The sequence below is a fragment of the Diorhabda sublineata genome, chromosome 11 (genome assembly GCF_026230105.1).
Source record: "Diorhabda sublineata isolate icDioSubl1.1 chromosome 11, icDioSubl1.1, whole genome shotgun sequence".
In the NCBI taxonomy this organism is placed as follows: domain Eukaryota; kingdom Metazoa; phylum Arthropoda; class Insecta; order Coleoptera; family Chrysomelidae; genus Diorhabda; species Diorhabda sublineata.
Window position 1 is genome coordinate 1,740,603 of NC_079484.1, and position 21,240 is coordinate 1,761,842.

General features: G+C 32.6%; 3 protein-coding genes and 1 long non-coding RNA gene across 4 annotated transcripts in view; 2 read left to right on the forward strand and 2 right to left on the reverse strand.

Annotated features, from left to right (window-relative positions):
- LOC130450138 (guanylate cyclase 32E) overlaps positions 1 to 2,291 on the forward strand; it is a 41,243-nt gene extending 38,952 nt beyond the window's left edge. Inside the window, exons 19-23 of the mRNA XM_056788341.1 lie at positions 420 to 594; positions 1,060 to 1,250; positions 1,368 to 1,482; positions 1,551 to 1,714; positions 1,870 to 2,291. Coding sequence (XP_056644319.1) covers positions 420 to 594; positions 1,060 to 1,250; positions 1,368 to 1,482; positions 1,551 to 1,714; positions 1,870 to 2,013 — 789 coding nt within the window. The 3' untranslated portion in view covers positions 2,014 to 2,291. The remainder of the gene's footprint in view (positions 1 to 419; positions 595 to 1,059; positions 1,251 to 1,367; positions 1,483 to 1,550; positions 1,715 to 1,869) is intronic.
- On the reverse strand, positions 16 to 2,513 carry LOC130450139 (uncharacterized). Its single transcript, XR_008910545.1, has 3 exons — positions 2,317 to 2,513; positions 968 to 1,278; positions 16 to 127 (listed from the first exon to the last, which is right to left on the reverse strand). It is a non-coding gene; the product is annotated as an uncharacterized LOC130450139 (long non-coding RNA).
- A 700-nt stretch (positions 2,514 to 3,213) lies between these two features.
- LOC130450398 (uncharacterized) lies at positions 3,214 to 8,987 on the reverse strand. Its single transcript, XM_056788771.1, has 6 exons — positions 8,771 to 8,987; positions 8,518 to 8,714; positions 7,187 to 7,354; positions 6,529 to 6,726; positions 3,856 to 4,132; positions 3,214 to 3,663 (listed from the first exon to the last, which is right to left on the reverse strand). The coding sequence occupies exons 1-6, from the start codon at positions 8,985 to 8,987 to the stop codon at positions 3,350 to 3,352; spliced, it is 1,371 nt and encodes a 456-aa protein (XP_056644749.1). The 3' UTR covers positions 3,214 to 3,349.
- Positions 8,988 to 9,607: 620 nt separating this feature from the next.
- The window catches only part of LOC130450344 (beta-1,4-galactosyltransferase galt-1), a 53,058-nt gene continuing 41,425 nt past the window's right edge, over positions 9,608 to 21,240 (forward strand). Inside the window, exons 1-2 of the mRNA XM_056788685.1 lie at positions 9,608 to 9,820; positions 16,864 to 16,987. The gene's annotated coding sequence lies outside the window, so the exon portion shown is untranslated. The remainder of the gene's footprint in view (positions 9,821 to 16,863; positions 16,988 to 21,240) is intronic.

Here is a 21,240-nt window from a genome sequence, read left to right on the forward strand (position 1 = left end):
AAATTACTTTTTGAATTGTCCTCGTATATAGACTTTAAACGTCAAAGTTACTTTTGGCGCCATCCAAGAGACTCCAGCTTGTAGACATTTAAGGCGCGTTCACAAAGTACTTCCCCTCATTAATTCCCTGCGAAAATCGAATTCGATGATACTGCGACCAAGTAAATAACAGAGTTCAAGTAGCGGTTGAGAAATTATCCAATCATATTAAACGTCAATGTCACGTGATAATAACAGTTCAAGTGGAGGTTAAGAAATTAACGAAACAAATTTAACGTTAAAGCTACGTTTTTTAACATTACTCTTGAATTTTACTGAATCTTCCCTTTTATTTTTTTGGTATAGTTTGTCGGGACTATTAAATATAATATTTGACAATTTAAAATGATTATTAAGACATTGTAATCGTCTTAATATAGGTAGAAACGATTGGAGATGCTTATATGGTGGTAAGTGGTCTTCCAATAAGAAACGGGGACAGACATGCCGGGGAAATTGCTTCTATGGCTTTACATTTACTCAGTAAGATTAAAAAGTTTGAAATTAAACACAGACAAGACGAGCTTCTTCAGCTGAGGATCGGCATACATTCTGGTAAGTAATTATTAACTCATTTTTGATTCCAAATTTGATAAATGTAGTTTGTTATAATGAAAAATTACTCTTTTTATATATATCCTTGATATAAAAAGGTTATTAGCCAATATATTGATCGGAATACAATATTTTTCAAATGTTATAATTGGAAATCTATCAAAATAACTATTTAGAAAACAAAATGTGTCCCTAAACTTCATTATACTACTTTGAAAAATATTAATCTTGGTCTTAGCAACAACTACGACTAAAATTTCCCAAAAAAATGTTGTAATTCTTTTGTTTTCTTTTTAAATTTTCCAACTTAAATGAAAAGCAGTTGTAATTATGTTGATTTAAGACACTAAATTACTTGATAAAAATGTATTACCTGATGATTTTATTAGAAATCTTGCATTTGATGACAATTCTCATCACGATATTTGTCCTGTATAATCCACATTTCATTTTTAAATCCTACAGGTCACGTTGTAGCCGGTGTCGTGGGTCTAAAAATGCCTAGATATTGTCTTTTTGGTGACACGGTCAATACTGCTTCAAGAATGGAAAGTTCTGGTGAAGCTTTCAAAATACACATATCAGATGCTACTTTTATGTTACTACAACGCTTAGGAGGATATTGTTGTGAAGAAAGAGGAGTTATCCCAATCAAGGTGAACAATTTCGGTCATATACTCAAATCTAATGGAAATAATTGAATTTAGTACAGATTTAATACCAAAAAATTAAAATAAATAATTGATCTTTCTAAATATATATTATTTGTTTAGGGTAAAGGTAAAATGCAAACGTATTGGCTCATAGGAGCTGATCCAGCTTTAAGATTAGCGAGAATCAGAGAAGATATAGTTGGATCTTCATTATACAGCAGTTTAAGTTCAGAAAGTACGTCCAAATTATATTTATTTGGTTATTATAAGTGTTTTTCTTTTTTGTTTCTATTTTCCATCTAGGGTTGAGCAGTAAAACACCGGATCTATTAAAACGAACCGGGGTCAATTTGGAAAGCGACTTACATCTTTACGAAAACTGTAAGTCTTGTTTGTCGCAATCTTCTTGCCCAGTAGTTCAACTACATCAGAGAGCAAGACGAGCATTCAATTCTATCGACAGCCAGGTATCAATCTTTTTTTCAGCTTAATACACACATGTAATCAAACTAGAATCAGATTAGTTTGTTGTCCAATTTTCCAGCATTATCTTCTTTTGGTACTTTGATCAATAAGTCTAATATATTGGAGGATTGTGTGTTGTTGAAATTTTTGTTCACAGGAAACCATAGATGGTAGTTTCGATATGCTCTGTCCAGAAATGTACAGATACCATACGACCAGATTGAACTATACTTGTACTCATCGGAATCCCCGATCAGCACCAACTATCACTTTCGTTGAACAAAGTGAGCAATTCATATAAAATCTATATCCATCCATTTGAAGCGTTTTTTGTCAATTAAGTCAACAATTGTTAATCGTTTTTCAATGATGTATGTCGATATGTAAAAGTACAAAATATTTGTATCAAATTTTGTTAGAAAAAAATATTCAATTACTTGTTCAGGTGTAATTTATGTTGTAATAATAACTATGTTTTGAAAAACAAAAAAACCTGTCTATATACGACTGTTATTTATTTAAATCTTTACTCTAAATATATGAGATGTTATTTATTTTAATAAATGTATATCATAAAAACACTTTGTGTATTATTAAAACATACCTTTCACTTTTATACAATATCAGGATAAATGTTATTAAATGTCACCACAAAATGCATTGGAACATTTTCTATACATACAAATCATTAAAATGTATAATTGTAAAAAACAATAAGATCAAATGGGCTTTCACTAGTAATAATTGTTCCTAAACTACATAATACATGCAACGCAAATAACAGAATACTGAATAATTTTCGAAAGTGGTTTTGACAGTTGACAAATGACAACTCTGTTCATAGATAAAATAAAAGTATAGAAGTTCCGTTTATTGGTATATTTCCACGTAAGGACTTTTGGTAGCGATTGCTTGAAATGATAAATTAATATTGAGTCAATGTGGACTTTCATCAAAACTTGCGAGTATACTTGTACACAAATATACATGCAAACGTATACTCTGTTATGAATTACTCTAGAAAACGTACTTTTAAAACAAGTTACCATCTCGTCTAGAACAATAGCAACTCAAGAAATTTTGTGTTCTATGTAATTTTGTTCATAGAAAAAGAAAAAACATAGAGGTTTATTTAAATTAACTAAAAGCAAACTGAATTTATAATCTTTGTTCGCGGGTCTGCCTACGAATTGTCGTTCGGGAATGGATCAGTTCTAAATTTTCAATAAGTTATGAGTTCGCGGTTCACATCAATTCCGATAATCATGAATTACGGTCGCTGTAAAACAACATCCTTAATAGGACCGGTTACCGATTTGGAATCGTTTCCGAATGAATCCGCGTACAAATAGCGAACCTCTAAGATTTTACTTTGTCAATGGTTATTGATGTTATTCGAGAAATGCGGGATTAAGTAATGATATTAATGTATAGATGGCGTCAGTATATACGAAATGAAAATCTCGGAAGATTTCAAGTTTTTTTTATTACTTTTTGCACTATAATCACAGCACTACTGAAACACTCAACTAAAAATGAGCGCTTGTTAAAAAATTAAAATGTATTTGTGACAAAATAGATAAAATTTAAAAGATTCAATACAAAATAATATAAATAAAATGAAAATAATAAATAAATCAATGCGTATATTCGAATCTAGTTGGTAATCTGGTATAACTCGCTCCCTGGCATTCAAAAATCAATTTCAAATGCGTTTTCACTTCCTTATCGTCTTCCATATTTTGCGAGAGTGCATCCTTACATTTTTCCAAAAACCGAAGTGGGGCATATTTCAAAGGACATTGAACTTTGATTTGTACATTGAACCCGAGGTGCGGGATTCTGTAGAGAATGTTCTCTTCGGAATTTCTCGCGCGTAACTGATCGTTAGGAGGCTCCTCATCACTGTCCTCTTCGATTTGGTCGTCGTGAAATTTCTGATTATAAGCACCTGAAAATTATTAACACTAATCGCTATTTTCCAAAAAAAAAATGGACGAAACGTCCATTCACGCACACTTCCTACTATCACAAATGGTTCTCGCGCATTTCCGGTACTGCGTCATTCAAAATGGCGGTGACAGCTTATTATATATAATTTAAAAATGGCGTTGGCTATGAGGAATGTTACCTTATTACCTACCGTCGTTCATACATCCGTAGTAAAAGAATATTTTCCCGGTATCACCGTACCCTGTATAAACGTTGTTACTTGGTTTCTTGGGCGGACTGATGTCAGAATACGGTCTGAGTAATTCTTCTCTTTCATAGTGACTTTGTTGTAAAAACATATCGGTATGAGCGAGTACAATCCTTCTGAGGCGCATGTGCATAAATCTTTGCTTTTCGGACTGTTCCATATTCCTGTTTGTCAACATTGGCAGAGCGACAAACCAAGAATTACGGAAAAAATAGTTATACTGAAAATAATAATATAATAATAATTAATAAAGCATTCGAAATTGCCCTAGATTTGTTAATAATTGATAAAACAATTTATTTAAATGCCACATCATCAAAAATTTCGCAACCACATCATTCTCTCCATAAACAAAACAAAAACATAGAGGTTTCGTGTAACTGTAACTAACCGGTGCGTTTCACCGAGCACCGGATAACTTCAACTCTTGTGTTCTATGACAAGTGTCACTCTGTTCATAGACAAAAGAAAAACATAGAGGTTTCGTGTAACCGTAACTAACCGGTGCGTTTCACCGAGCACTAGATACTTCAACTCTTGTGTTCTATGACAAGTGTCACTCTGTTCATAGACAAAAGAAAAACATAGAGTTTTCACTTGAATCAAAGTCGAATTTGACCAATGTTTTCCACATTTAACTTTACATAGTATTCAAATTGAAATATAAACACGTTAATTTTGTACTTTTTACTGTCGAATGACTCACGATTTCGAAATTCATAATAATTTTCAGTGTTTTATGACAATCGTTACTTAATTCATAGACATAGACACTTTGTTGGTTCGAAACGAACGTCAAAATGACATTAAATAATATATCATTGATAATAACCGTAATAAAATGCGTAATAGCCACTATAGATCTCAATTCGGCGGAATTGCAGTACCTCGCCGATCATTTAACTCAAGAAGAATGCAGAGAACTGATAAGCGCGGTACATTTCGAGAGCTACGAAAAACCTAACGCTCTAGATCATGCGGAAAGGAAAATATCCAAAGATCTGACTTGTATCGAACTGCTCCATCACTGGAACTCCGCGCCTAACGAAGGCAAAGGGGAAACGCACGAAGCTTTAGAGCACAGATTACGGCAAATCGGTAAAGACGAATTAGCCGATTGGTTAGTATTAAAAAAATCGATAATATTTCACTAGAACATGATATTTAATCGCGAAGTATAACCTATAAATCGACCTTTAATATCTAGATGGCGTCTTAGATGACCGTTTCCGGTTAAAGGGACTCCATCTTTGCGTGCTTCAGCTGTCTAATGATAGATGTCTCTATGCACCTCCATAGAGGAGATTTAGTGACTCAAACTTCTCAATTTTGATGTCTTTTAATGTTTTCGTGATTGTGGTACTTTGGGAAACTCATTTGAAGAAAGATTCCTAATCAAAACATCGAAACTGATCCTCAAAACGTTTTTGTAGGTTAGGACGAACGGTTTTCCACGAATTAGCCCTCGATTTGAATAGGAGTTTAGAGAAGGGGTTGAAAGAACTTGTATTTGATACGACTACACAAAATTTGAGCTACGGACCTACGTTTATACCGGTTGTACAAAATTCTGATCCTACTGAATATTCCGTTGTCGATAATTTACTTTACGCCCTTATAATGGGGTTAGTATTAACAGGTGTCGGTTTAATTGTTATGGTGGTCGTGGTTAAATTGAAGAAATGTTTGAGGAATAGAAAATTGAAGGAAAGAATGAAGAAATACGAAGTTATAGAAGATTCTTCGGGATCTTCTGGGTCAGAGGACAGATTTGATCTGAGGGAATATTTAAGAAGTGATAGTAGGAATTGATTTTGACTTTTTTTCTATAGGAAATATAAATCAAATGAAGTTCGTACCTAAAAAACGATTATTTTGAAGAAAAATCATATAAAAATGTTTTTTTTGCGAGTTAAATCTTATTAAATTATCTCAAAATCAATTTTTTTTATTTAATCATCGTATGTAACACTTATACAAGTAGTTAGATCATGATTATTTCGAACCTAACCTAACTTAACCCAACCTAACCTAACCTGTTATTTTGGAACTGGCAAGATGCATTTAGAAGTTCCCATCTCTATATTTTAAATATGAGTTTTCTCTATTTAGTAACTTTAGTGACCCCGTATATCAATTTTTACAAATTTCTCACATAAAAAAATAAAAAAATGATTTTTTTCTTGTATTTAACTCTACAATAAAGTTTTTTGAGTAAATAGAATTTAATTTTGAATAAAAAACAGAAAACTTCCATTTTAAATAAACCAAAACAAAAACAAAACCTATGACATGGTACAAATAATTCGTTATTCCTGTATATCAATTTTTTCTACTATTAAAAACCAAATTAATAAGGTAAAAACCACTGTTTTGAGATTAAGATAGTAGAAATGACAATTTAAAAAAAATCATCGAAATTAATTGATTCTTTGATCTTCTAGAAATTGATTGAAATGATTAACAAACATAAAAAACAAAACCAGTGACATGATACCAATAATTCGTTCCTTATAATAGAAAAAACCCCGTATTTCAATATTTTTTTGTTATTATTCATTCACTAAATTAAAAAAAAAAACATTATAGTATTTAAATCATTGTGCTAATACTCACTTCTGCAGAAAATCCATTAACATCAGCCTTTTCCGACACCACAGATTTCGAAGAAAATTGTGCACAATCTAAAATATCTATCATTTTACAACCGCTGCAAACTGTACAATCAGGTAACGGCTCTTCAATTACTCTGTCGAAGTGCAAGCAGAAATTCTTTATCATCACTATTATATTTGTCATTTCTTGTGGAAAGGCCTGTAAATAACCGAATTTCGATATTTTCCTACAAGAATTTTCGTTCAATTTGGTAAACAAACCATCATATTAAAAAAATGTCAACCACGAATCGTTTATCATAGAATATGTAGGGATTTTCTTATTTGTCTATGGTTGTTAGTCTTCGTAAAACACACCGGGTACATGGAAAATACATGATGTAGAAATTAAACAATTGAAACTGATTCACAAGTGATTACAATGAGTGAAAAATAAACTCGAAATTATATAATACGTCGTTGTTATTAATATATGTATTAAAAACGCGGGAATTCGCCTTTGGCCGCGTAACCTTCGCGCTGCTCTACCGCTACTCGATGAAAACATGGGGCAATGTCGTGCTTCTTGCGTGGCAGTGGGGTGGAGTAGAGCAAAACTTGCGTTACCTGTCTTATTGGGACTGTAAGATTAACTCGATCTTACAAATATATATACTTACATGATCTTTAATAATGGCTGGAGCGTAAAGTATATAAGGGGAGTAAAAAAATTTATAAATAAAATCATTAAGACCATCGAGTAATTGTCCAGCATAAAAACATGACCTGGAAGGTTTATAATAATCGTTGTAAATATATCTCCATACGGTAGCAACAACTACTGTACACTGAAATAGAAAAATAAACCCTCAAATAAATTATTTTACTACACAAACCTGCACCATGTATATTTCAATTTCTTAAATCAATTTTTTTTCAAAAACCGTTAGTATTTCAAAAAAAAAGTAACGGTACACATTTTTCTAAAGTACAATTTGATATAAACAATTTTTTTATGAGACTGTGAAAAAGATGTTCATGAAAAACTATTCATATATATTTTGGACTAACGTTTTCAACAATTTATTGATATTTTTGGAAATACAAAACGAAAGTTCAAAAAAAATTAAATCCTCCCTAATTTTCTCTGAAATTTAAGCTAATCTATACGTTTACCTGTGTATTATTGTAGAAAGTCATAATCTTGATATGTGTAAATATAAAAACTGTTTTTGAAATTTTGTATAATACAGTCAATCACTTTTAAACTAAATTTGAATGTTTAGTATTTATACACTTGAAAAAACAATTATCCTTCAATTACTTTCAAATTTTTACTAGTTTCCAGAATAAATAAATATTCCAATTAAATTAATACGGTGGATAACACAATAACCCCACATATTCACATCCTGTATACTAGCGGACTGACGAGATCAGCTGTGTGAAAATAATCAAGTTGTCGTTTCTCTTATTACTACTCAGCGACGTTGCCAAAACTATTTTCACCCGTATGAGTTTTAGAATTTAGTAAATGGTTTGTTATAAAAAAAAATAGAGATTATTTCGTAGATGTTGTCTTTGTACATATTTCAACTGATATTTAATATAAATAATAATTATATTTACCATTTATAATAAAAAAAAATAGTTTTTTATTAATGTAGAAATGAAGTATCTTAAAAATAGCAACTATTGGCAACGTTGTACTAATTCATTCGTAAAGTTGTCTGGGCTAAATTTAATATTTTTTATGGCAAATAATGTATGATGTAAGGAATTTATATACGAAATTTTAAATTGCGGTGAAACTATAGCTTTTTAAAAATTAATTTTTTAAATTTTCATTTTCATATGAAACGGAACGTATCTCATTTAAGACGCCATATTGTATCGTGTAATGCATAGCGTGTCCGATGTTGCCATTAATAATTTATGGTTAGGATTATGTATTTCTTTCTGAATCATATTTTATTCGAAACACACACCCAAAAAAAAATTTTTTACGCACCTGTAATTTCAAAATTTCTAACATGTTAAGTAATTTCACTACACATTTAATTTCCATTTCGTCATCTGTACATTGTAGGGATTTTTCTGTGGTTAAAATTAAAACATTTATTTTCTTCTCTAATTGTTTGAAAGATCGGTTTAAAATATCCTCGGCAATTATTTTGAACCTATGGTTGACTAACCTGACGGTTTTACCTACAATATTTACGTTGATGGTAAAGTAGACTTATTTACCAAAAAAAAAAACGTACTTAATTCGTGATATGATAAATGATTAAAAACAGCTTGAATTACTTCCAGCGGTAAGAATGTAATAGGGTTTTTTCTTTTTCTATTGTAATCTGGAAACATAGTGTACGTCTCGTCGTCTTTCTCGAGCTTCCTCCTTTTAGATCTGGTGTAGTACCCGTGACATTCATTTAAATTTTCACTTTCATTTTCGTTATTGATTTCCCCAAAGTTATCCATTATTTAGAATAGTTAAAATCGAATTAAAAAAATATCATTTTAGTACGTGTCGTGTTTTCAAGTTGACGCTTTACCGTTTCGTCAATTTTGATAGACGCCGTGTCAATGTTTACGGTTCATTTTCTATTGCACCAATCGATTGAGGTAATTTTTTTTTTAAATTCTTCGAAAACATAATTGTAACACCCTGTAAAGTGAATCAAACACGTATGAGAGTACAATCAGATGTTGCCATATCTTCTCTGAACTTGAAATGTCAAAAAATAATATTGTTTCTTTTCATTGTGAAATATATTGATTTTTATTTTTTTATATTCGTAATAATGTTGGAAATGTAAGTTTATAATGAAAAACCCGGTATTAAATAACCCTCTGAATGGATACATTGTATCTAATTACGGTCGGAATAGGGGAAATTCTCTTCCATCGATTTGCGGACTAAGGTAGTTTTGTAACCAGTTCGCGAGCGCATGCTCTATAAAAGCGCAGTCTCTATATCATTTTATATATCTAAAACTATCTACAAAATTGTATATTAACATTAAATATCCATTGGAAATGATACTATTGTCACAATTTATAATTAATATCTGGATAATACTTAATTTTATATCAATTAACAGCTTGAAAAGATAAATAATAGTGTCTTATTTCATTTTCCGATTATACCCGATCATACATGCGGTGGATTCGGTGTTTTTTGGCATTTGCATTTCATCAGCTGTTGTAGATGGAGTACGGTGGGGTTTTCCTCGGATAGAATCCGTTTAAATAACGAGAATATTTGTTAAAATGTGTCGTGAAAGGTGGTTTTTTGATATTTTTCAATAGAGGTGAGTCAGTTTCGTTTTGTTTTCAATGAAAATTCGTTCTATCACTTTTTTTATTACTACAAACCCAAGTAGATTGAAACTGGAATTTTTGATTTGGATACTCTATTATGTGGTCAATTATTTATTCTATTATTTACTTTGAAAAGATTTATTCCTAATTTATTGTATTGAACATTTGTTTCGTTTTAAAATTCTAAAACCAAATTAGGTACTTGTTTCTTTTTAGACTTATTTTTTACTTACCTTATTGTTATTTATCTACATTTGGGTTACTATAGAGGTTATGTTTTCTAAATCAATGTATTTATATAAAGAGATATGGTTATTAAATTCTTTTTATTGTAATGTATGCGTTTTCGTGTGGTTTAGATGTTGCCACATAAAATGTCCCTGAAAGCTGGAATTTTTTATACGTATATAATATTCAAAAGCTTTTAAACATTGCTGAAAAGTTGTATGTGCTTATTACCACATCATTTCACAACATACAAGAAATATATTAACTAGAATGTAACCAATTTGTAACAGTTGGAAATTGTAAAGGAGGTGTGCAAAATAAATAATTGGAAATTGTAGAAAATCCTGGAAAAACGTGGGAAACTACTGAAATAGTGGAAAATTGTTGATAACTATGAAAAATTGTGAAAAAATGTCGGGAATAATGAAAAATCGTTATTAGTTATATAGAATATATAAAAAAAAAATGGTGGAAAAAACAATTGGAAAGTTGAAAAACTCTGGAAAACTGTTGGAAATTACTTGGGGCACAAATTGTATAGAAAACGGTCAGACATTATTGAGTATAGTTGGAAATTGTTGTAAATTGTTGGAAACTGTAGGAAACCGTGGAAAAATGCTAGAAAATCGCCGGAAACTGCGAAAACATTGGAAAATTGTTGAAAAATTGTGAAATGATGTCCAGAATACTGAAAAATCGTTATAAGTTATATAGAATATATAAAAAAAATGGTGGAAAAAACAATTGGAAAGTTGAGAAACTGTGGAAAACTGTCGGAAATTATTTGGGGCACAAATTGTATAGAAAACGGTCAGATATTATTGAGTATAGTTGGAAATTGTTGTAAATGGTTGGAAACTGTAGGAAACCGAGGGAAAATGCTGGAAAATCGCCGGAAACTACGGAAACATTAGAAAATAATTGAAAACTATGAAAAATTGTGAAATGATGTCCGGTATAATGAAAAATCGTTATAAGTTACATAGAATATATAAAAAAAAATGGTGAAAAAATAATTGGAAAGTTGAAAAACTCTGGAAAACTGTTGGAAATTACTTGGGGCACAAATTGTATAGAAAACGGTCAGACATTATTGAGTATAGTTGGAAATTGTTGTAAATGGTTGGAAACTGTAGGAAACCGTGGAAAAATGCTAGAAAATCGCCGGAAACTGCGAAAACATTGGAAAATTGTTGAAAAATTGTGAAATGATGTCCAGAATAATGAAAAATCGTTATAAGTTATATAAAATATATAAAAAAATGGTGGAAAAAACAATTGGAAAGTTAAGAAACTCTGGAAAACTGTCGGAAATTACTAGGGGCACAAATTGTGTAGAAAACGGTCAGATATTATTGAGTATAGTTGGAAATTGTTGTAAATCGTTGGAAACTGTGGGAAACCGAGGGAAAATGCTGGAAAATCGCCGGAAACTACGGAAACATTAGAAAATTGTTGAAAAATTGTGAAAAGATGTCCGGAATAATGAAAAATCGTTAAAAGTTATATAAAATATATAAAAAAATGGTGGAAAAAACAATTGGAAAGTTAAGAAACTCTGGAAAACTGTAGGAAATTACTAGGGGCACAAATTGTATAGAAAACGGTCAGACATTATTGAGTATAGTTGGAAATTGTTGTAAATGGTTGGAAACTGTGGGATAACCGAGGGAAAATGCTGGAAAATCGCCGGAAACTACGGAAACATTAGAAAATTGTTGAAAAATTGTGAAAAGATGTCCGGAATAATGAAAAATCGTTAAAAGTTATATAAAATATATAAAAAAATGGTGGAAAAAACAATTGGAAAGTTAAGAAACTCTGGAAAACTGTAGGAAATTACTAGGGGCACAAATTGTATAGAAAACGGTCAGACATTATTGAGTATAGTTGGAAATTGTTGTAAATCGTTGGAAACTGTGGGAAACCGAGGGAAAATGCTGGAAAATCGCCGGAAACTACGGAAACATTAGAAAATTGTTGAAAAATTGTGAAAAGATGTCCGGAATAATGAAAAATCGTTAAAAGTTATATAAAATATATAAAAAAATGGTGGAAAAAACAATTGGAAAGTTAAGAAACTCTGGAAAACTGTAGGAAATTACTAGGGGCACAAATTGTATAGAAAACGGTCAGACATTATTGAGTATAGTTGGAAATTGTTGTAAATCGTTGGAAACTGTGGGAAACCGAGGGAAAATGCTGGAAAATCGCCGGAAACTACGGAAACATTAGAAAATTGTTGAAAAATTGTGAAAAGATGTCCGGAATAATGAAAAATCGTTAAAAGTTATATAAAATATATAAAAAAATGGTGGAAAAAACAATTGGAAAGTTAAGAAACTCTGGAAAACTGTAGGAAATTACTAGGGGCACAAATTGTATAGAAAACGGTCAGACATTATTGAGTATAGTTGGAAATTGTTGTAAATCGTTGGAAACTGTGGGAAACCGAGGGAAAATGCTGGAAAATCGCCGGAAACTACGGAAACATTAGAAAATTGTTGAAAAATTGTGAAAAGATGTCCGGAATAATGAAAAATCGTTAAAAGTTATATAAAATATATAAAAAAATGGTGGAAAAAACAATTGGAAAGTTAAGAAACTCTGGAAAACTGTAGGAAATTACTAGGGGCACAAATTGTATAGAAAACGGTCAGACATTATTGAGTATAGTTGGAAATTGTTGTAAATCGTTGGAAACTGTGGGAAACCGAGGGAAAATGCTGGAAAATCGCCGGAAACTACGGAAACATTAGAAAATTGTTGAAAAATTGTGAAAAGATGTCCGGAATAATGAAAAATCGTTAAAAGTTATATAAAATATATAAAAAAATGGTGGAAAAAACAATTGGAAAGTTAAGAAACTCTGGAAAACTGTAGGAAATTACTAGGGGCACAAATTGTATAGAAAACGGTCAGACATTATTGAGTATAGTTGGAAATTGTTGTAAATGGTTGGAAACTGTAGGAAACCGAGGGAAATTGCTGGAAAATGTAGAAAATTATCCGGAACAGTAAATAAATCATAAAAATAAAGTTTAAACATTAGAAAATCATCAGAAACCACTAGAAACAGTTGTAAATTGTATAAAAAACATTTTTAATATAAAAAAAATAGTCAAAAAATTGATATGATGGTTGTAAACTGTAAGAAACGGGGAAAACTATTAAGAAATAATTGGAAACTGTTTATGGGGCAATTGAAAATTGTAAAAACTAAAAAAATAGTGTCCAAATAAGTAAAATTGTAGAAAATGTGATAAAATATGTAGAAAGTGTTAAAAAAAACACTAGAAAGAGTAGAAAAATCATCTAGACCAATAACAGTTGGAAATTGTGTACAATTGAAACTGGAAAATTATTGAAAATTGAGAAAAATTGTAGAAAGGTGTTGAAAACAATGAAAAATCATTAAAACTCATTAAATATGTAGCGAATCTTCAAAGAAACACTGGAAACGTGAAGAAAATTAGTTTATATAGATGGAAATTGTAGAAAACTGTGAAAAATTGTAGAACAATTTATCCGAAACAGTGGAAAATCGTCAAGATGTTCATAACATATGCAGAAAAATTCTTTGAAAAAGTAGAAATTGTGGAAAATTCTGGAAAATCATCAAGTTGAAACTGGAAAATTGTTGTAAATTGAGAAAAATTGTAGAAAAGTGTTAAAAACAATGAAAAATCATTAAAACTCATATGAAATATGTAGAAAAAATACTAAAAACTGTGGAAATGCTAGGAAGTTACTTTAAACAGTTGAAAATTATGTGAAAACTATGAAAAATTATTGAGAATCGAGAAAAATATTTCCGAAAAAGTAATAAATTCAATATAAAATATAATAGAAAGTTTTCAAAAAATGGTTAGAACATTCTACGAGTAAACGCTAGTACGAGAGTGTGGATGATTCGTTTGTATCAGCGATCAACTAAATTAATCGAGAGTGTGGATGATGCGTTAGTATCAGCGATCAACTAAATAAATCGAGAGTGTGGATGATTAACACTCCTGCCGCCTAAACTCACCAAAACTCGAGATAGAAGACAGATAAAATAATCCGTTTCCAGATTTCGGTTATCCGAATGTCACCTATTATTTACTTATGTATACAGGGTGTCCCACGACGAGTTAAATCTCCGGTTCTACCGGAAGTCAACTGTAACTTTGTTATTTTGAACGATACACCCTGAATATTAATATATTTTCTAAATCTACGTAAAATTTTAGTATACTTTTGTCTAAAGGCTTTTTTCGAAAAATGCATACTTTTTGAGTTATAAATTTTTTTGTGAAAATTGCAGACCCTTATAAATTATTTTTTTACGAGGATACCCTTAAAGATATGAAAATGTTTTCTATTCGGTTGCTTTAAGGAAGGTCAGATGTATTTGAATCTATGTTGAAAAGTTATTCATTTTATACAGGGTGTGTATAAAAAGTGTTCAAAGTTTAATATCAAATTTTTTAATTAAACCAACCGGTTTTTTCTATTTTAATGCATTCAGTGGTAAAAAATAAGGCAAATTACTATACCTAAACCTTATAGTTATCCATATATTTACCCCTTAATGCATTTAAATAGAAAAAACCGGGTGGTTCTATTTAAAAAACCTGAAGAAATTTGATATTTATGAAGTTAAACTTTGAACACTTTTTATACACACCCTGTATGGAATGAAAAAATTTTCAACATAGATTCAAATACGTCTAACCTTGTTAAAAACAACCGAATTGAAATTATTTTCATATCTTTAAGGGTAACTTCGTAAAAAAATAATTTATAAGGGTCTGTAAGGGTTAAATTTTTTTACAAAAAAATTAATAACTCAAAAAGTATGCATTTTTCGAAAAAAGTTTTTTGACAAAAGTATACTAAAATTTTACGTAGATTTCAAAAATGTATTAATATACAGGGTGTTCCATATAAAATAACAAAGTTACAGTCGACTTCCGGTAGAACCGAATATTTTACTTAATAAGATCGTATCCAAAAAACCTAAACGTGGAAATTTTCATGATTTTACTATAAGTAATTCGCCATATACAGAAAGTTTTGCATTAAAATAGAAAAAACCGGGTGGTTCTATTTAAAAAAAATAAAGAAAATTGATATTTATAAAGTTGAATTTCGAACACTTTTTATACACACCCTGTATGGAATGAATAATTTTTTAACACAGTTTCAAATACGTCCGACTTTGCTTAAAGCAACCGAACAGAAAATATTTTCATATCTTTAAGGGTATTTACGTAAAAAAATAATTTATAAGGGTCTGCATATGTCAAATTTTTTCCAAAAAAATTAATAACTCAAAAAATATTCATTTTTCGAAAAAAGTTTTTAGACAAAAGTATACTTAAATTTAACGCAAATTTCGAAAATGTATTAATATACAGGGTGTTCCATATAAAATAACAAAGTTACAGTCGATTTCCGGTGGAACCGGAATTATAAAGGATTAAGATCTGGAAATCTTGGTGGCCATTCAATTTTTCAGGTAACACATGTTTAAATACATGGTGTCTTAATCACCCATCGCTTTATGCGTGAACGTAGCTACTCGAAGATACGAGGGTTGCTAAAAAAACTAATACATTGGACAAACAAGGCGGTAGAATCGAATAAGAATTCACGAACACGTTAAGAATACGAGACAAGCGAAAACAAGATTTCGCGGATTAATTTAGTAGAAAAATCGAATACCCAAATCACATTTTAGGATTTTATCCACCCCATAAAAGAAAACCGTTCAAAAATCGAATTTTGAGACCTCCCCGTATATAAAAATTGAGTCGACGTCCGTTTCTGTATTCCCGTCCGAATAAAATGTTACTCCAGCGATTTTAAAGTAATCAGAAAATACAACCCTCGAAATAAAAGCGATAAAACTCTTACTAGAAACCGCCCTTTTCGTAGTGCGTCCTCGGGGGGATATTCTCGAGGATAAACTTCGTTTTACCGGTAACTAAAATTAGGAAATACGACGGTTCGTTCAATATTCACGAAATCAAACGTACGAATCGTTTACGGGATAATATTCGCGTAACTTTTCGTCGTTTACTACTGCTTCGAGTTCTATCGGCGTCATCTCCGATTCTTTTTAATCTTACGGGCGATTGGGGTGGCGTACACGGTCAAAAGCTTTGTTAATATCGTTGAATTTAATAGATCGCCACCCCGAGCCGGAAAATTCTATAAATGGCGGGCGTGTTTACGTCCCAATAGATTCGAACTTCCCTTTATCGTGATTTCGTTGTTTGCTTGTTATGTATTCCATTTAAAAAGGTCCCAAATGCACACAATTAGTATAAATATGCGCAAGCATAATTTTGCCCGACTCTATATTCAAAGCGTACGTGACGTCGGAGAATGTACGTGACAAGGGTAGCAAAACGAACCGTTAAATCAGATTTTAGGTCTATTTTAAATTAAAATTAGTTTTTAAACAGTTTCGGAATTATCAGAATATAATTTGGCATTGATAAAGACCGAAATAGGTCGAAATTCGCTTAGAATCCGATTTTTATTCAAAAGAAACCTAAAAACGAGCCGTTAAATTATTTTTCTTGTTAATTACTCGATATCTCATGACCCCGGACCGGTTTCGATGTTTTTGGTTATCATCAGAACAACCCAATAGGACAGACATCGCGATATTTAGGAAATAGATCGAAAGATCATCGATATATTCCATTATACAAATTATTGAGACGGAATTACGAAAAAAAAACGGAGATTCAATTAGTTTAATCGCTATAATTGTTTTAACAAATAAATATTTCGGTAATTTTCGTTGCAGGTCCAATAAATGTCATACAGGATGGAAAAACTGCCGAGGACTGCACTCACTTCACGCAATAAATCGCATTCCAACTAAAAAGCTCAAGAATTTTAATTACGGCTAGCTTTAAATTAAAAAACAAGTAAGTTCGCTAATTTTCGTATATTTTCCCATCTCTAGCAATTTGTGAAATCGAGTTATTAGCAAATATTTTTGTTGTTTCGAAAGAATCGCGATTCGAAAAAAAATTTACCGAATGACGGTAGTTTCTTAATAGGTAAAGCAAAAGTCGATCACCCTGTATGGCGAGACGCTGCAATTTGTGCAAATCGCGCCGATAATCAGTTGATTTTGATAAAAAATGGATATCCATCGAGAACCATCACGAAGTGGAGCCTAGAACGTCGAAGAATCAACCAGACGAAGTGCCGCACGATTTTCTATTAATCGGCGATGTTTATAAGACTTTTGGTGGAATATTGTGCGAGATTAGTGACTTATACGTCTTGAATCACGAAGAAGACATCTTTCCATCGAGAACCATCACGAAATGGAGTCAAAAACATGGCAGAATCAACCAGACGAAATGCCACGCGATTTTCTATTAATCGGCGATATTTATAAGACTTTTGGTGGAATATTTTGCGAGATTAGTGACTTATACGTCTTGCATCACGAAGGAGACATCTTTCCATCGAGAAACATCACGAAATGGAGTCAAAAACATGGCAGAATCAACCAGACGAAGTGCCACGCGATTTTCTATTAATCGGCGATATTTATAAGACTTTTGGTGGAATATTTTGCGAGATTAGTGACTTATACGTCTTGCATCACGAAGGAGACATCTTTCCATCGAGAAACATCACAAAATGGAGTCAAAAACATCGCAGAATCAACCAGACGAAATGCCACGCGATTTTCTATTAATCGGCGATATTTATAAGACTTTTGGTGGAATATTTTGCGAAATTAGCGACTTATACGTCTTGAATCACGAAGAAGACATCTTTCCATCGAGAACCATCACGAAGTGGAGTCAAAAACATCGCAGAATCAACCAGACGAAGTGCAACGCGATTTTCTATTAATCGACGATGTTTATGAGACTTTTGGTGGAATATTTTGCGAGATTAGTGACTTATACGTCTTGAATCACGAAGGAGACATCTTTCCATCGAGAACCATCACGAAATGGAGTCAAAAACATCGCAGAATCAACCAGACGAAGTGCAACGCGATTTTCTATTAATCGACGATGTTTATGAGACTTTTGGTGGAATATTTTGCGAGATTAGTGACTTATACGTCTTGAATCACGAAGGAGACATCTTTCCATCGAGAACCATCACGAAGTGGAGCCTAGAACGTCGAAGAATCAACCAGACGAAGTGCCGCGCGATTTTCTATTAATCGGCGATGTTTATAAGACTTTTGGTGGAATATTGTGCGAGATTAGTGACTTATACGTCTTGAATCACGAAGAAGACATCTTTCCATCGAGAACCATCACGAAGTGGAGTCAAAAACATCGCAGAATCAACCAGACGAAGTGCAACGCGATTTTCTATTAATCGACGATGTTTATGAGACTTTTGGTGGAATATTTTGCGAGATTAGTGACTTATACGTCTTGAATCACGAAGGAGACATCTTTCCATCGAGAACCATCACGAAGTGGAGCCTAGAACGTCGAAGAATCAACCAGACGAAGTGCCGCGCGATTTTCTATTAATCGGCGATATTTATAAGACTTTTGGTGGAATATTTTGCGAGATTAGTGACTTATACGTCTTGAATCACGAAGGAGACATCTTTCCATCGAGAACCATCACGAAGTGGAGCCTAGAACGTCGAAGAATCAACCAGACGAAGTGCCGCGCGATTTTCTATTAATCGGCGATATTTATAAGACTTTTGGTGGAATATTTTGCGAGATTAGTGACTTATACGTCTTGAATCACGAAGGAGACATCTTTCCATCGAGAACCATCACGAAGTGGAGCCTAGAACGTCGAAGAATCAACCAGACGAAGTGCCGCGCGATTTTCTATTAATCGGCGATATTTATAAGACTTTTGGTGGAATATTTTGCGAGATTAGCGACTTATACGTCTTGAATCACGAAGAAGACATCTTTCCATCGAGAACCATCACGAAGTGGAGCCTAGAACGTCGAAGAATCAACCAGACGAAGTGCCGCGCGATTTTCTATTAATCGGCGATATTTATAAGACTTTTGGTGGAATATTTTGCGAGATTAGCGACTTTTACGTCTTGAATCACGAAGAAGACATCTTTCCATCGAGAAACATCACAAAATGGAGTCAAAAACATCGCAGAATCAACCAGACGAAATGCCACGCGATTTTCTATTAATCGGCGATATTTATAAGACTTTTGGTGGAATATTTTGCGAGATTAGCGACTTATACGTCTTGCATCACGAAGAAGACATCTTTCCATCGAGAAACATCACAAAATGGAGTCAAAAACATCGCAGAATCAACCAGACGAAATGCCACGCGATTTTCTATTAATCGGCGATATTTATAAGACTTTTGGTGGAATATTTTGCGAGATTAGCGACTTATACGTCTTGAATCACGAAGAAGACATCTTTCCATCGAGAAACATCACGAAATGGAGTCAAAAACATGGCAGAATCAACCAGACGAAGTGCCACGCGATTTTCTATTAATCGGCGATATTTATAAGACTTTTCGTGGAATATTTTGCGAGATTAGTGACTTATACGTCTTGCATCACGAAGGAGACATCTTTCCATCGAGAAACATCACAAAATGGAGTCAAAAACATCGCAGAATCAACCAGACGAAATGCCACGCGATTTTCTATTAATCGGCGATATTTATAAGACTTTTCGTGGAATATTTTGCGAGATTAGTGACTTATACGTCTTGCATCACGAAGGAGACATCTTTCCATCGAGAAACATCACAAAATGGAGTCAAAAACATCGCAGAATCAACCAGACGAAATGCCACGCGATTTTCTATTAATCGGCGATATTTATAAGACTTTTGGTGGAATATTTTGCGAGATTAGCGACTTATACGTCTTGAATCACGAAGAAGACATCTTTCCATCGAGAAACATCACGAAATGGAGTCAAAAACATGGCAGAATCAACCAGACGAAGTGCCACGCGATTTTCTATTAATCGGCGATATTTATAAGACTTTTCGTGGAATATTTTGCGAGATTAGCGACTTATACGTCTTGAATCACGAAGAAGACATCTTTCCATCGAGAAACATCACAAAATGGAGTCAAAAACATCGCAGAATCAACCAGACGAAATGCCACGCGATTTTCTATTAATCGGCGATATTTATAAGACTTTTGGTGGAATATTTTGCGAGATTAGCGACTTATACGTCTTGCATCACGAAGAAGACATCTTTCCATCGAGAAACATCACAAAATGGAGTCAAAAACATCGCAGAATCAACCAGACGAAATTCCACGCGATTTTCTATTAATCGGCGATATTTATAAGACTTTTGGTGGAATATTTTGCGAGATTAGCGACTTATACGTCTTGAATCACGAAGAAGACATCTTTCCATCGAGAAACATCACGAAATGGAGTCAAAAACATGGCAGAATCAACCAGACGAAGTGCCACGCGATTTTCTATTAATCGGCGATATTTATAAGACTTTTGGTGGAATATTTTGCGAGATTAGCGACTTATACGTCTTGAATCACGAAGAAGACATCTTTCCATCGAGAAACATCACGAAATGGAGTCAAAAACATCGCAGAATCAACCAGACGAAGTGCCACGCGATTTTCTATTAATCGGCGATATTTATAAGACTTTTGGTGGAATATTTTGCGAGATTAGCGACTTATACGTCTTGAATCACGAAGAAGACATCTTTCCATCGAGAAACATCACGAAATGGAGTCAAAAACATGGCAGAATCAACCAGACGAAGTGCCACGCGATTTTCTATTAATCGGCGATATTTATAAGACTTTTGGTGGAATATTTTGCGAGATTAGTGACTTATACGTCTTGCATCACGAAGGAGACATCTTTCCATCGAGAAACATCACAAAATGGAGTCAAAAACATCGCAGAATCAACCAGACGAAATGCCACGCGATTTTCTATTAATCGGCGATATTTATAAGACTTTTGGTGGAATATTTTGCGAGATTAGCGACTTATACGTCTTGAATCACGAAGAAGACATCTTTCCATCGAGAAACATCACGAAATGGAGTCAAAAACATGGCAGAATCAACCAGACGAAGTGCCACGCGATTTTCTATTAATCGGCGATATTTATAAGACTTTTCGTGGAATATTTTGCGAGATTAGTGACTTATACGTCTTGCATCACGAAGGAGACATCTTTC

Bases quoted from the DNA above. Each gene is read 5' to 3' on its own strand.
- LOC130450398 (XM_056788771.1), bottom strand. From the start codon at position 8,987: ATGGATAACTTTGGGGAAATCAATAACGAAAATGAAAGTGAAAATTTA. The intron at 4,133-6,528 runs GTGAGTATTAGC...TATTATTTTCAG, and splicing joins TTAATGGATTTTCTGCAGAA to TATAACTATTTTTTCCGTAA. The intron at 3,664-3,855 runs GTAGGTAATAAG...AATAATTTTCAG, and splicing joins CTACGGATGTATGAACGACG to GTGCTTATAATCAGAAATTT.